The 17,294-nt window shown below is 32.7% G+C and overlaps 2 protein-coding genes across 2 annotated transcripts; both read right to left on the bottom strand.

The window, feature by feature from the left end:
- Positions 1 to 5,721: 5,721 nt before the first annotated feature.
- LOC110785382 (uncharacterized) lies at positions 5,722 to 10,099 on the bottom strand. Its single transcript, XM_021989812.2, has 2 exons — positions 9,693 to 10,099; positions 5,722 to 6,454 (listed from the first exon to the last, which is right to left on the bottom strand). The coding sequence occupies exons 1-2, from the start codon at positions 9,716 to 9,718 to the stop codon at positions 5,887 to 5,889; spliced, it is 594 nt and encodes a 197-aa protein (XP_021845504.1). The 5' UTR covers positions 9,719 to 10,099; the 3' UTR covers positions 5,722 to 5,886.
- Positions 10,100 to 15,537: 5,438 nt separating this feature from the next.
- On the bottom strand, positions 15,538 to 16,707 carry LOC130469532 (uncharacterized mitochondrial protein AtMg00810-like). Its single transcript, XM_056838881.1, has one exon. The coding sequence runs from the start codon at positions 16,705 to 16,707 to the stop codon at positions 15,538 to 15,540; it is 1,170 nt and encodes a 389-aa protein (XP_056694859.1).
- Between the last annotated feature and the right edge of the window lie 587 nt (positions 16,708 to 17,294).

Below are 17,294 nucleotides of genomic sequence, written 5' to 3'. Positions count from 1 at the left end.
TCGGATTTTCTTTTATTCATCTCCAAGTAAAACAGTTTTACTATTCCTAAAACTTCTCCTAATATTTGGTTAAAATAACAAACTGCTTTTTTTTGGAAAATCTTGAGTGTTTGAGTTGGTCTAAGCCACATCCAGCAATTGTGGAAGTTACGTGGGAAGTAGTCTTCCCTTGTTCCTCAAGGCAAGGGACGTGGAGACCAAGGAGTATTATTGTTGGCAGTTGAGATTTGAGGGGAACAAACCCTAATGACCAATCTCTATAAAAGGATGTACGTTTTCTGATAAAATTACACAAACCTTCGAAGAGTCATTTATTTCCTAAAAACGTTTTAAAGAGTTTTCATAAAATAGTTTGTGTCCTAGTTAAATTCAAGTTCCTAAGCTCCTAATATATCTAAGCTTTATTAATACTAAGTGTTCTCATAAAAATATTGTATTTTTGAGTGTGAAAGGATTTAGTGATCCTTGTAAAGACTTAGAGTTAAGTCCGAGAGAAAGAGAGGAAGAAGAGTACATATAATCGAAGTAGAATACTGTAAGGAACTCGAGTTGTAGTATTATTGTAATTGAGGTATTACTTTAATATAAAGAGTGTTTGTGGTTTTTCCTTCTTGGTTAGTATCAAGAAATTTCCTCAATTGTTTATCTTTCGCCTCCTTGTTCTCAATTCCTTTGTTGTTTCTAAGTTCCGCAAGAAACTTCACTAAAAGTTCGAAATACAATTCAACCCCCCCCCCCCCCCCACCACCACCACTCTTGTACTTGTTTCTACTGGTATATCACAAACGCAATGTAAAATCAAGATCCTAACTTTCTAATTAGCTTTTAAGAACAAATGTTATTAGGTTATTGGTATGTCTCAATTAAAATTTAAATATATCAAAATTTTATCATTTTCCCAAAAACAAAAAGCGAAAGTGTCGTAGATTTGTTATTCCAAAGGTACTTTTTTTACGGGGAATACAATATCATTAATAATCAACCATACAATATCTACAAAGATAAACTAGATCTGTAAACAACATATTGAAATAAAAGACAATTGTTACAATCGAAGCAATATCCTAAGCACAACTCGTATTCCACCGCTTGTAGCTTGAAGCGAGCGGTGATTTTTGATGTTATCGCAGCTTTTAATTGGATCCCCTTCGCAATCTGTGCACGGATTATTCTGATTAAAGTTTATGACAAACCCCTAAATCAATACGAATCCATATTACCTTCCCAGTTATTGAAACCTAAAAAATATTATCATGCATAAATGAGAATCAAGAATCTAACTAAACTTAGAAAAACCCAGATAAATAGTGAACAACAACAAAAATAGGAAACAAAACAAGAAAAAAATCGAAATTGAAAGGAAAACAAAGAAAGAAATTCGGAAATAGTCTAATTTCTGGCCTACACGGCCAATAAAACTGAAACGAAACAAATGAGAGTGAAGAGAGGAGGGGGAAAAAAGAAACTTTTCGTCCAAGTAAAACAAGTAAACATTGCTAAAATCCAAAACGGGGTAAATGTGGTCAAAGTATATGTTGCAAATTTCCAATAAAAGAAAACAAAAGTCACTAACCGTAGTATAATAATTGAAGATCCTAACTTTTCTATTAAGCTTTTGAAAACAAATGTTATTAAGTAAAATGTTTCTATTTCCGATAATATTTTCCGATACGATCCATGTTTCCGTTTCCGGCAACATCTACCACTTGGATAACATTAATATTTCCGTTATGAACTCTATTTCCGTTTCCGGCAATATCTTCATTTTCGGAATATTCTTTACTTTGCCTTTTGACGATTTCAGCTTCCACTGGAACCGAGATTCGTCATTTCCGAATGATCATAAATAGAGTACTTAATGAATAATATATTCACTTAAATACTTGATCCGTTCACGTACTATTTGTGTGACCCTACGGGTTCAGTCAAGAGTAAGTTGTGGATTAATATTATTAATTCTACTTGAACTGAAACGGCCTCTAGCTAGGCATTCAGTTCACTTGCTCTCACTGAATTATTAACTTGTTAATTAATACTGAACCGCATTTATTAGACTTAGCATTAAATGCAAACTTGGAACAAGGGCATTATTTCCTTCACGGTGATGCTCACAGGGCATTGTTAGAGTGTAGGTTCACAATGGAAGATATTAAAGTAGTGTTGTGGTCCATTCCTAACCATAAGGCACCTGGCCTAGATGGTTCCAACAGTCAGTTTTTCAAAGCTGTATGGCACATTATTAAAGATGATTTACATAAAGTTGTAGCAGATTTCTTCACTACAGGCAAGATTCTAAAGGAACTTAATGTGACCTCAATCACTCTGATTCAAAAAGTGTCAGTCCCTGCTTCTGTTGGAGATTTCAGACCCATTGCTTGTTGCAATGTCATTTACAAATGTATCTCAAAACTCATTTGTAGTAAGTTAAGTCAGGTTCTTCCTGGTTTGTTTTCTCATAACGAAGGTGCATTTGTTTCTGGTAGGTCCATATTACACAATGTCCTCATCTGCCAAGATCTCATCAAAATGTACAACCACTCTCAAACTCAACCTTGTTGCCTAATGAAGGTGGATATTAGGAAATCTTATGACACTGTTGAATGGACCTTCATTGAGGAAGTCATGCCGGATTTAGGTTTTCCTCCCTTTTTTGTCTAACTCATTATGACTTGCCTTTCTACTACAAGATACTATATCCTAATCAATGGTGAGCCAACTGAACTTATCCAGCTAAGGAGGGATTAAGGCAAGGGGATCCCCTCTCACCCTTTCTCTTTACCCTCTGCATGGAGTATTTTTCCAGATCCATGAAAACAGTAGGACAATGTTCTGAATTTAAGTTCCACGCTAGATGTAGATCCCTATAATTGAACCACTTGTGTTTTGCTGATGATCTTTTGATGTTCTGCAAAGGTAATCTACACTTTGTTGCTCTTCTACTGGAGGGGTTTCAGGTTTTCTCCAACACCACTGGCCTCAAAGCTAACCCAAGTAAGTCTTCAGTGTACTGTTGTGGTGTTGATGAGCTCACCAAGCATGACATTGGTACAATTTCTGGCTTCTCTTTTGGCACTCTCCCCTTTAAGTACCTTGGTGTTCCTATCAGCACAAGGAAACTTCACACTGGTGAGTGTGATCATCTTGTGGATAAGATGGTTTCCTGGAGTTCAAGACACCTTATCCTTTGCAGGGAGGATTCAACTTGTTAACTCAGTTCTGATGAGCATTAGCATCTATTGGGGGCAGATTTTCATCGTCCCCAAGCCTGTTATCAAGAAGATAAATGCAGTGTGTAGAGATTATTTATGGTATGGAACCTATGATGACAGTAGGCCATGTCCTATGGCATGGCATATTCTTTGTGGTTCAAAAGCTCAAGGGGGGCTTGGTTTCCGAAATTTAGCTCATTCGACCTAAGCTGCAGTAGGAAAACTAGCTTGGGCCATAGCTCAGAAGCAAGACAACCTGTGGGTTAGGTGGGTCCATGTAGTCTATGTCAAACACGTGAGTTGGCTGGAGTATGGTCCATCTGTGGCTGCCAGTTGGGCTATGAAATATATCTGCAAGGTGAAAAAGGAATGCTCTGATAGATTACATTCCACAAATTGGCTCAATGCCCCTAGTTTCTCCATTAGGGTTGTTTATCACCAACTGTGTGATCAGCTCCCAAAGGTAAGCTGACATCCTTTTGTGTGGAATAGATTTACCCTCCCTAAGAATAGAGTCACTCTTTGGCTTGCTCTGCAGGATAAGCTTAAGACCAAAGACAGACTTTACATATATGTTGTTACCACTAATGATACTTGTGCTCTATATGGACCTGGTACTGAATCAAGTGCTCATTTATTCTTCAGCTGTCACTTTAGCAAGGAATACAGCTCCCTGGTGTTGGCTTGGCTTGGTTTTCACAATTCCAGGAACAACCTCTACATGTTTTTGAAGTGGGTACAAAGATACTGCAAAAACTCTTTCACCAGAAGAGTTACCTATGCTGTTGTAGCTTGTATAGTGTACCAGGTTTGGAAGGCTAGGAATCTAGCTATTTGGGAACAATCTGTTCCATCCATAGCTTGTACTGTCAAATGTATCCAGTATACTATTAAACATAGGATAATGAGCATCCTTAGTCAGAAAGTTAGAGCTAGAGATAGGAATTGGTTAATGTCCTTGTAACTACCTAGTCTGCTGCTCTCTTTTGAGCTCATGTGTTCCTCAGTTGGGCTTGAGGGAGTCCTTCCTAGAAGGTTTGCCTCTCTCCATTATGAGTTGTATTGTTGGTGTTAATATATGAAATAGCTTCTTCTTGCTTGCTAAAAAAAGTAAACATTGCTAAAATCCAAAATTGGGTAAATATGGTCAAAGTATATGTTGCAAATTTGCAATAAAAGAAAACAAAAGTCACTAACAGTAGTATAACAGTTGAAGATCCTAACTTTCTATTAAGCTTTCGAAAACAAATGTTATTAAGGCTCCGTTTGGTAGGGCGTAAAACGTTTTCATTGTAAAATGATTTTTCATGGAAAACGTTTTTCAAGGGAAAACACAATTCCAAACTAGTTTTCCTTTGTTTGGTACCTTAAAGGAAAATGGGAGAAGATGGAGAAGATTGAGGGGAAGAAAGGAGAGGGGGGTAAGGAGGAAAGAAACAAAAGTGGTTTCCCTCCCTTTCAAATGGAAAAGGGTTTTCCATGTTTGAGGGAGTCATAGAAAAATATTTTCCATTCCTTACCCAACCAAACAACGTAAAATGATTGAAAAAGTGAAAATCGATTTCCATGAAAATGTTTTACGCCCTACCAAACGGAGCCTAAGTAAAATGTCATTTAGAAAAAAGGTATTGGGTTGTTTCAATATAAAATTTCAATATATCAAAATTTTATCAATTTTCAAAAGAAAAAGCGAAACCATCGCTCGTAGGAGCGAAAAAACTATCCGGTCACTCAAACATCGTGATATTAGTTAGTGTTTAAGGGGTTGTGTTTTTCATAGGATTTGAATCATGTACACACTATGCATTTTCAAACTTTTGCCTCTTGCTCTTTACAAACTAAGCTATGCGTTGGATGACGAAATTGACTACTATATAAATTTATGGAATATTACGTATTACGTAGTACTTTCTCCATTTTTTTATTATTGCACCATTTGGGTTGGGCACAAGATTTAAAAATGGGGGTTAAAAGGTGATAAATGACAAATATACCCATGTGATCTAAGTACAAATGTGATTTAACACATGATGATAAGGATAGAAATGTCATTTTATGTGGATAAACTTATCAAAAAAGGAAATGGTGCAATTAATATGCAACTTCCGAAAAAGGAAAACGGTGCAATTATAAAAAAAATGGAGGAAGTATATAATTTATACTACATAGTAATAATCAAGTTATGTGTTGACTAACATAAAAGTCAAAACGGGTACAACTATTTTGGATACTATCAAGTATTTCCTCCGATTCTTTTTAGTTGCAACATTTTGCTCTTCACGTTTGCCAATACATATTAAACGATTAATATATTTAGTTACGAATAAGTAAAAAAAATAATTAAAAAAAAAATTCGCAAAATATATATTAAGATGAATCTAACAAAATCTTACATGAATATATTTTTCCTAAAGTATAGATCATCCAAAATAAACAAATTAGATTATGTGAATAGTGAAGAAAACAAAGTGTTGCGATTATTTTGAATCGGAGGAAGTGTATAACACATGAGTTGCATGCTAATAATAGTTGTTGATCATGGCAGTTCAAAATGTACAAATTAGACTAAGAGGTGAAGAAAGATATCCAAAAAAAAACATGGAAGAACACAAGATCACATGTAAGAAAGCAAAAAAAATCATCCTTCTCATTTCCCCCTTTTTGTTTAATGGGTAAATTAATCAAAGCATTCTTGATCATTTTCAGCAAGTACCATCCTACTTAGAGGGCTAGGTCCAAGCTTTTTCCTCCTTAAAGAAGCTCTTCTTCTAATAATTTCCATCTCATTTCTCCTCCTAACTTGCATCATTGCCTCCTCTTCAACTACAAATCTCCTCATTAGTACATCATCTGTCAACGATTTTCCTCGAAAGACTCTCCTTCCCTCGGTGCTATGCCTCGCGCTTGGAATCCTCCAATCTTGTGCGGCCGTTGGAGGTGGTTGTGGTGGTGGTGGAGTAAAGGGTTTTGACCTCGGGTAAGTGTAGCTTCTCCTAGGAGGAACATCAGCACTAAAGACCTCATTGTAGGAAGAAATAGGAGCACATAGGCATACTCTTGTGAAAGTAGTGGCAACTTTTAAAGAAGTGCATTTTCTAAGCTTTTGTTTGCTAGGATTTGTTGTTGTTGGATGGATTTCTGTTGATTTAATTGTTTTCCATAGTGCTGAATTCGCGGTTGTTGGTGATTTTACGATTATTTTCCACAAGGTTGTCATCTCTATGGCTTTTCGATACCAAGGCTTCCTGAAAAAAACAAGTAGAAATAGAGTAAATGAAGAAATAAAACAGTATGTAGAAATCTAACACCACGTAACAACGTTATCCTCTCAAAAGTCGAAACTTCCTTAAAAATACTGAATACACATGATAGCCCGTACTTAAATCCTACAAGGTCTTATAAGTTGTACGGAGTAACTAGGAACCTACAATAGAAATTGGAGATTGGGATTGTTAATTAATAAAACCAACAAAGTCTTATATTAGTGGTTGTAATTTGAATCAATAAATTGGCATAATTTTACAAAATAGTTTGGGTGGACCATGATGAATTTGAAATGAATTTCACAGATATTGGTGGTCGTAATGATACCTTTAATTACGACACAGATGGTCAAAACAACGAAAATCTTAAACAAAAGACGTACTTCATGCCTTATCATAATTAAATATTCATAGTATTTTACGCTTTTTCTGTTTCATAATGATGTTCTAGTTTCTAATTTATGTTGTCAATGTACATTTTATTATAATTTTAAAATTTTAAAATATAAATATATATATATATATATATATATATATATATATATATATATATATATATATATATATATATATAAAAAGTAATCAAACAAAACCTCGCGCGAATATGTTTTTTCTGCTACTACATATTGGAAAGAATTGAGAATTATTTTTTAATTATAAATTGTGTCAAAATTTTAAATTTTAACATCCCTATAGAACGAAGGGAGTAAATGACATTTTATATCGTTTATTAAAACAGTTAATTTTAATACAAACAAGGGGTAAACCGGGCCCGGCGGCCCCAAACAAAAGTACATAAGTAAACGTGGCAACGCCAGACCAAGTCACCAACCATATACTAATAGTGAAGGATGCCATTTAAACATTAGACATGACAAGTGTACCGTATAACATTATACTCGCTCTTACAAGAACTTTGAGATTGCATGTCCAAGTTTCATGTGACATCGATCACCTTAATTATTGGTAGCTTGGTTAGAAATCGATGTAAAGTTTTTAGCACATTCAATACAATTTGTTTTTTATTGTTGAAAATATTTACTACTACCTCCGTTTCAGAAAGTTCTTTACGCTTTGAAAAATGTGTCTAAAGTATAAAAACTTTGACCGTAAATTCTCACCATTATATACATCAAAATGTTACATGTAAGATCTTGTTAGATTGGTCTCGGGATGAATTTTCAAAATATCAAACTTTTATGATTTTTTCACATACGAAATTGAATCTATTAATAGTTAAATATTGCATTGGACTCCGTGCATATAGTAACTGTAAAGATCTTTTTGAAACGGAGGTAGTACTTACTTAGAAACTTGTTGTATACCATATAATTCACTTTAATTCTCGCTATTCCTTGAGGATTTTCATATACAACCGGCCTCAAAATTATTCTTTTGTCCACTTATTTACAATATATATCATACAAAATACTTGGAAGAAAATAAATTTGAATTAGGCAAAACTCCGATCATCAGCACAAATGAATTACACACATGCACTATTACGTGGACCTTTGTTCTATTATGGAGTACTTGATTGTATTTATCCATTTAGACAATACGGAGTATGTATGTGAATGTGCATCATATCATTATCAAGGTACAAGTAGGACCGACAAGCAACGGACAAATTTGAAAAATAAAAAACAATTTTGTTACATGAACTGATGTGTGACCTCCAAAAAACAAAAGATGTGTCATCACTCATCAGTGATCTCCAAAAAGTTATAGAACGTTTACTAACTGTTATTTACTGTCCTCAAAATATACCATATTATTCAACTTCATCCGAAATTAGTTATGACATAATAATTCTAACGCCTTATAATAAAGTATGTAAGAAAGAAAGATTTATTTATAATCAATCGAGGGACTCTTGTTATGCTCTGACATCACTTAATCTAGAATGACACAATTTCAGTTGAAACTAATTATCCCACATTAAAGCTAAAAAAAAGAAGTAATAGGGCGAATTGGTTACAGAAGCTGATCGTGCACCAGATTAGTCACCAATTAAGGTGTTCATTGGGAAAGAAATCGGAAATTCTTATGCAGCCTCCAAAGGTTTTTCAAGCCGTTTTATTGGAAGATATTAATAGAGGATAGTAAGGATATACTCGTAATTGTACTCATATACGATATTATGATATATATGAGTCCCGGCCTCCCAGGCACCCGGATTAGTGGACTTGTTCGGTCGAAGATGGTGCCGGAGTCCTCAGACAAGTGTAGTTAGGACTAGGAGTGGTTAGAATTGAATAATGTAGTGTAGACGTGTTGTTGCTGTTTGTTTTTGTTTTTGCTTTCTGTTTGTGTGCTTTCCCTTTCGTTGTTGCTGTTTCAGTTCTTTTTAGTTATTTTTGTTTTTTTTCCACATAGGTGGTGATTCACTCCAATTATTATCAATTGATGTTCTGATGGAACTTTGGTTATTAGACTTGTATGTCGTCAGACTCTTAATGCCGTATTAGGCGGCTGATTGAAGAATTATCGAGTAAACTAATCACAAATCATTTTTGTATGTACAATAATTGGATTTCATTAATTGAAATTAGAGATACAACACCAAGCTAGCTGCCTAACAACACCTGAAGAAACAATCATGGAAGGAAAAAACTGACACTTGTCTGGAAACAGTTTTGGTTTGGGATTAGTGACGAAAATGAAACCATAATTATCAACTGGGGTTACTGAATTTATTAGTGACGCAATCAGGGGAGGCTTGAAAATACAAAATCTACTCAATTAAGCATGATTTGTAGGAAATTAGTGGACTAAATCATCTTAATTAATCTGGTAATTCTCATGTTCAAATTTCTGATGACAGAAATGTTATTTTTGGAATGTCCAAATGAAATACACTTCTTTTTTAACGGAGTAGCGGAATCATAATGTATCCTTAACTAATTATGTGGTATGTATTATGGATTTCATGACGACAATGTGACAATTAATTCCGAATTGTGTAACTATATTCTATGGAGTATTCTAATGTGGTTGCTAACTTGCTATGTTTATGATTTTAAGTTTGTAACAAATATCATTACAAAAAGTTCAAATTTTCAAGCATTAAAATGCCAAACAAGAAAGTATTCCTTAAGTTTGAATCAGTTGTCACGCTGATAATGTAATTTAAACCGGTGATGCATGTGACACCAAACAACAAAAGCACGCAATCAACAAAGCATTATGATGGAAAGGATTAAGGGTGAGTAAGTACCTTGTTGAGGTCTTGGGATCTTGCATGAACAAAGCACCCAGAAGAAGAAAGAAGAAGCAGAGTTTGATGACAGAGCAAGTTCATTTGTTTCAGAAAACACACAAAATTAGACAAGCTAATAAGAAGTAAATAGAGAAACTTTTAACTTCAAAATTTTGAAGAATGGGTTGGCAACTTTGCAATGTGACCTTCCTTTCTTTATTCACTTTTTTTTAATAAATAAAATATTTTATAAAAAACATAAAAATAAAACAGCTTCTTTAAATTATTATGGCAGGCTCCAATGTTATTCAGAGTGATTCAAAATGGCCCGAAAGGAAAGGAAGAAAAAGTAAAGTTCTTAAACTTCTTTTTTCTTTTTTTATTACTTTTTAAAATAAAAATAAAAGGAATTATGAATGTATATTAGCAATAATACCTTGTTGAAGGTGTGGAAAGTATTCATACCCTTGGTTAGTAATCATGTTTTAGCCTATCTTTGTCCATTTATTATGATTATGGGCATGTAATTCTTCTTCTTATGATGGGACCATTGTATTTTTTTTTCTTTTCAAATATTTAATATGGTTTCCCATGTGATCATGATCATATGGTATCAAGGATAATAAACTCCTTCAAATCTTTCCTAAAACACACCTAGCTAGGCTATATTTAGTTCACCTGAATTTTATGAAAATTATTTTATTTGAACTTATTTTTATTACTCCGTAGAAAGAACTTAATTGTGTGTTTAATTTTCTGGAAAAAAAAAACTTATTTTTGATTATTTTTAAACTTATTTTATCTAAATTATCTGAACATGTTTAAACTTATCTTTTTTTTCTGAACTAAGTCAATATAAGTTAAACAAGTTAAAACAAAAAGACCCTTAGACGTAGAAAATGGTAATTGTACTCTCTCTATTCCATAATGATGTGCCAATTCAGAATGCTAACATTATTCACAATTGAGGAGAATATTCTAATTCTTTCCAATACATAAAATAAATAAATTATGTGGGGTTTTGTTTGATTCGTCTCATAATATTTTAAGAATATCAAAATTTAACTAATTTTAACTAAAGTATAATTATACTCCGTACATAAAAATGATATACGGAGTAAGCTTGTTGACAAACGTGAAAAGTAAACTGAAACATCATTATGAAACGGATGAAGTATGTGGTATTGAATTATGTCATTCGATTGATCTTTGCTTGAAGTGATCACGTAACTTGGTTATTAGTTGGATCGGTTCAATGACTATTTGAATTAGCAGTTTTCACGTCAAAGATGCATACATTTCGTAAGTATTTCCTTAAATGAACTTCACAGCTTTGATCACTACAATACTTGTTAACAAAATTCAACAGTTTACCAACTTTGATGTCTATTGGTTAGCTTACTAGTAGAGTTAGGTGGAAAACTATGCAATCTAGGGAGATTTTAGTAACTTCATGCCTATAAAAAACAGCGTGACAATATACTTAGTTTTAGAGACGGATGGAATATTAATTCACAAAAGACGAAGGAAATGTTTATGAAAAGAGTTTTTTAATAATGCTTAATTGATAAGATATCAACTACAGGTATTACAAATAATTACAAACAAGTTTCAAAAAAAAAAAAAAAAATTACAAACAAGAAACAAATCTTATCATTTTTTAATTGAAAACCTTAAATACTTCTACCCTTGATGTGTTTAGTGTAATCGCTAACTGCTATACCCGGGTACAGCCAGCTCTGGCTGTACCCTCCAAAAACGACGCGCTCATATTATTTGTTCATTCTTGTTGACTGTTTGTTCTTTTTTATTGTACTGTTTGTTCATTCTTATTGTACTGTTTGTTCTTTCTTGTTGTACTGTTTGTTCTTTCATATTGTTTTTTAAATTCATCATCAAATTTTCATAATAGTTGTATTTTTTGTTCTTTCTTCTGGAATTTTATGTTCTTTTTTATATTGTTTGTTTTTTCTTGTTTATTTATTTGTTTATAATAATCATATGGTTAATGATCATAATTAAACTCTTCATTAATCTTTTATTCTTTCTTTTTGTATTGTTTGTTCTTTCTTGTTGTACTGTTTGTTCTTTCTTGTTGTTTTTTAAATTCATTTATCAAGCTTATTGTTGTATTGTTTGTTATTTCATGTTGGATTTAAAATTCATCATAAAATTGTTCATAATTGTTGTATTGTTTGTTCTGTTTTCTGGAATTTTATGTTCTTTTTTATATTGTTTGTTCTTTTTTGTTGAATTATTTGTTCTTTCTTGTTTATTTGTTTGTTCATAATAATTATCTGCTTTATTGTTTGTTCTTTCTTGTTGTATTGTTTGTTCTTTCATGTTGGCTTTAAAATTCATCATAAAATTGTTCATAATTGTTGTATTGTTTGTTCTTTTTTCTGGAATTTTATGTTCATTTTTATATTGTTTGTTCTATTTTGTTGAATTATTTGTTCTTTCTTGTTTATTTGTTTGTTCACAATAAATATATGGTTAATGTTCATAATAAAATTGTTCACTTCATTGGTCTTTTATGTTTTTACAAGCGCCTATATTGTTTATTTCCAAATAAATAAATAAATGTTCATTTCCAAAATAGTAAATGTTCATTCCAAATAAATAAATAAATGTTCATTTCCGAAATAGTAAATGTTCAGTTCCGAAATAGTAAATGTTCATTTTTTTAGTTTATTTCCAAATAAATAAATAAATGTTCATTTCCAAAATAGTAAATGTTCATTCCAAATAAATAAATAAATGTTCATTTTCGAAATAGTAAATGTTCATTTTTGTACCAGTATTTGTTCTTTCTTGTTGTATTGTTTGTTCTTTCATGTTGGCTTTAAAATTCATCTTAAAATTGTTCATAATTGTTGTATTAGTTGTTCTTTTTTCTGGAATTTTATGTTCATTTTTATATTGTTTGTTCTATTTTGTTGAATTATTTGTTCTTTCTTGTTTATTTGTTTGTTCACAATAAATATATGGTTAATGTTCATAATAAAATTGTTCACTTCATTGGTCTTTTATGTTTTTACAAGCGCCTATATTGTTTATTTCCAAATAAATAAATAAATGTTCATTTCCAAAATAGTAAATGTTCATTCCAAATAAATAAATAAATGTTCATTTCCGAAATAGTAAATGTTCATTTTTGTAGTTTATTTCCAAATAAATAAATAAATGTTCATTTCCAAAATAGTAAATGTTCATTCCAAATAAATAAATAAATGTTCATCTCCGAAATAGTAAATGTTCATTTTTGTACCAGTATATCAATGTTCATTTTAAACAACACAAAACGACACCGTTTTGGATGGGGGTACAGCCAGCTTTGGATGTACCCGGATATAGCCAAAAATTTGCGGTGTTTAGTGTCCAACGGTCCATTTTATCTTTAAGTTTTATTTACTCTTTTAAAATTATTATCGTGCATTTTTTTAATTTGTAGTTGTATCATACATCGCATACGGATCGAGTACGTACCCTAATAATAAAGTAATCTACACGAAATATGCAACAATGATTGACCATAAACACACGCACGAAGGTGGGCTGGACACACAATTTCTTCTAAGAGATCAGATTAATACAGCTACAAAATTAATACTCCGTTTTAATTAAAAATAATAAGTAAAATGCAAGGAATTAAAAATGTAGGAGGGTAGCATAATGATTAATTTAGTTGGGTGGTTTAATAATTATTTCCACGAGTTTCAGAAAATATAAAAAGGAAAAAGGCTGATGTGCATACAAAAGGCATTATCATTGACGATGCTGGATCGATCAACGAGATCCATCAAGAGTACACTCATACAGTGCAGTTGAGTAGTACTACCATTAATTTCTAACCAAACTTCGTGACAACGATAACTGGCACTTATGTTACTCCCTAATATGCACGTCTGGGACTCATATATATATAATAATAACAATAACAATAATAATAATAATAATAATAATAAATAAATAATAATAATAATATTTTCTATTGGATAAAGATCATGACCTTCTTTTATTCATTTGTTTTACATCTTAAGTACTAACCTCGATCATTATTGAGATAGATCTACATTCTGCATGTTGTTAAATAGTGACACCAAATGCATACACTAGGTAGCAATTATGTCTTCTAAGTTAACACATGCATTTGTATACTCTAATTCTGTTCCAGAGCTGATCATGGATTGGACTGGTGGAGAAAATTCGGTCTAGCCTAATTTATGAGACATAAACCACTGATTAACGTACACACATCTTTGATCATTAATATATTTTATTGCAGAAAAAATACAATCATTTATGTACTTGATTATCTTAAGGATATCATCTTATAAAATAAAACAATATTTTTATAATAGTAGAATACTGGTTTTTTAAAAAGACCGTCAGATAAACATAGTCTAACAGTTAAGTTAGTGTGTGAAGGTATGATAGGAAACTAGCTAGAAAAATATGATCGATAATCTGTAAATTTTGTGATTTATTTTTACTTTAAAAATACAAATGTTCTGATAAATCATAAAACAAAACAACCAAATGTATTATTTCGGGGTCATGACAAAATAAAGAAAAAAGGGCCATAAATTCAAAAGTATGCCTCGTTTGAATCTTTTATGCTGATATAGTAGTTGAACTTTAGGTTTCAATAGCGAAGTTGCTCCAAAAGACAAATTTGCTTACCAAACTAACAATGACATACGAAGTATGTACTACGGAGTACATAACTAGCTTAATATTTTTAATGTTTACAAGCGAATCGTTTTCTCCAATCATTTGAAGTCACTATTATGTTTAATTACATATAACAAAAATTCCTTGGCATTTTTCCGTGACCAATTAATTCAGGGAAGACAAGTCAAAATTGATGTCAAATTAAGAGCAGGAATCATGCAAAAGGCTGTTCTATTACTAAGAAATATTGTTCATCCAATTTAATCATTTTGCCCCCCCAAAATTTAGGTTAAATCCAACACTTAGTTATATAATTATGTTACTTTTGTTGGTCAAAAGGCAAGAACAAACGTTACTTCAATTTTGATTTTGATCCTTTTGCTTTTTAAAATTTTACTACAATTATTTATGAACCCTAGAAATCATTACCCACTTGGGAAAAAGGAGCTGTTAAACTTCCAATCAAACTTCACCAAAAGATGGAGAATAGAGAAAGTAGTAAAAGTGTAAAACACTACATACCTTTAAGGACTTACGGAGTATCTGTCAGGATTAAAATCTAGGAACGAACCCAACGTAGGGTATAATGTTTTCTTTACGGGTTTACTTATATTTAGCTCCAAGGGTTACTGTAAACAGAAAATGAAGCTTATTTATCTCTTCAAACGTTTTTTATTTGAACTTCTTATACATTTTTTTTTTTTTTTAAAGGAAAGGTACACAGAAGTTAGGATGAACTTCTTATACATATAAAAACATGTGTTAACACTAGGGGTGTGCACAAATTGGTCCGGACCGGAAGCAATCGGTCCGGTTTCCGCATCGAAAAATATCATTTTACAGTCTTCAGTCCGGTCTGATCCGGTCCAAAATTCGATTTTGGATCGAACCGGTTTTTCCTTAATAAAATATAATATAAACTATCTAAAAGTTTAATTCTCTCCTTTTTATATGTTATAAATATTACTATGTTGTGAAGAGTTCGAGCAGAATATCAGAGAATTTGAGCAGAATATCAGAGAGAGAAGAAGAGAATTATATTCAGAATGTAGTAAATGAAAATGAAAACAGAATTCATTACTAGAGAAGCAAGTAGACTAGGGAATATATACAAAGACCCTAACCAACTAATAACAGAAATCAGTTATGGAAAATAGATTAAATAATAATATAAATTATGTATTTCCTATACTCCCCCCTCAAGCTGGACCTTGGATAAGAGACCAAGCTTGGCAGATAATGAATGGTGTTGAGAAGAAGGGAGAGGTTTGGTAAGCAAATCTGCTAATTGCTGAGAACTAGGAACATGAGAAGTATTGATGAAGCCAGCTTCCACCTGTTCTCTGATGTAATGCATTTCTCGTTTGAGATGTTTAGTTTTGTCATGATAAACTGGATTATGTGCAAGATGTTCAGCTGATGTATTATCACAGTAAAGAGTAACAGGCAGCTGAATATGAACTTGAAGATCTTCCAATAATCCTTGTATCCAAACCAGTTCACTAGCAGTTGCAGACATGCTTCTGTATTCTGCTTCAGCAGAAGATTTGCTCACACTCCTTTGCTTTTTAGTTTTCCAAGATATCAGATTAGAACCAAGGAAAACAGCATAGGCACTAAGTGATCTGCTGCTGTATTGACAAGAACTCCAGTCAGCATCACTGTAAGCTGAGATTTGCAAGTCAGAACTGGAAGAGTACCATAAGCCATTGTCCAAAGTTCCTTTGAGATATTTAAGAACATGAAGAGCAGCACGCAAGTGAGGTATTCTTGGAGAGTGTACAAACTGACTTAGATGTTGAACACAGTAAGACAAGTCTGGTCTTGTGATGCCCAAGTACAATAATCTTCCAACAAGCCTTCTGTAAACATCTGGTTCTTCCAGTAGATCACCAGCTTCAGTGGATAATTTCAAACCACAGGACAAAGGAGCAGGAGCAGATTCACAATCAAGCATACCAGCATCAGCAAGTATATCAGTGATATATTTTCTTTGAGAAAGAAAAATACCTTTGTCAGTTCTGTGAATTTCAATCCCCAAGAAATAGGCCAACTGACCTAGATCTTTGATTGTGAATGCCTTATCCAAAGCTGTCTTGACTTCTTGCATTTGAGTTAATGATGTTCCAGTCAACAAAATATCATCAACATAGACTAAGAGAACCAAAAACTCTCCATCTAGATTTCTTGTGAATAGAGAGTAATCCTGTGTTGATTGCTGAAATTTCAACACTTTCAGAAACTTGCTAAGCTCCTTGTTCCATTGTCTGGAAGCTTGTTTCAAGCCATAAAGAGATCTTTTAAGTCTGCAAACCTCACCTGGTTTTGCTTTGGTGTAACCAGCAGGTGGTTTCATGTACACCTCTTCATCCAGAAATCCATGCAAAAAAGCATTATTCACATCCAATTGACACAAATTTCAACCCTTAACAGCTGCTAAGGCAATAACAATTCGAACTGTAGCCAGTTTAGCAACAGGAGAGAAAGTTTGTGTGAAATCCTTGCCCTCAATTTGTTGATAACCAATATCTACCAATCTGGCTTTGTACTTGTCTATGGAGTAATCTGGATTCAGTTTTGTTCTGTACACCCATTTAGAGCCTATTGCCTTTTTGTCCTTGGGTAACAAGGTTAAATCCCAAGTATCATTGCTCTCAAGAGCAATGATTTCTTTCTCCATGGCTTGTATCCAATTGGTATCATCTTTAGCTTGATGATAGGTTTTGGGATCATTGGAAGAAAGACTTACAGAAAAGGCAAGAGAATCCCAAATATCATAACTGTCCAAAGCTAGATTTAATAACCAACTATCATCATCAAAATTATTTGTTTCTGTAGGAATAGAAGAATCAACAGAAAAGGAAAGAGAATCACTAGTCTGTGGTTCTGGTTCATCTCTGTGTGGAACATAGCTTCCAACAAAATTTTTTAAGACAACGGGAG

The sequence above is a fragment of the Spinacia oleracea genome, chromosome 3, assembly GCF_020520425.1.
Source record: "Spinacia oleracea cultivar Varoflay chromosome 3, BTI_SOV_V1, whole genome shotgun sequence".
Lineage (NCBI taxonomy): Eukaryota > Viridiplantae > Streptophyta > Magnoliopsida > Caryophyllales > Amaranthaceae > Spinacia > Spinacia oleracea.
Note: the sequence above shows the minus strand (reverse complement) of the source record. Positions and strands in the feature narration are given on the sequence as shown.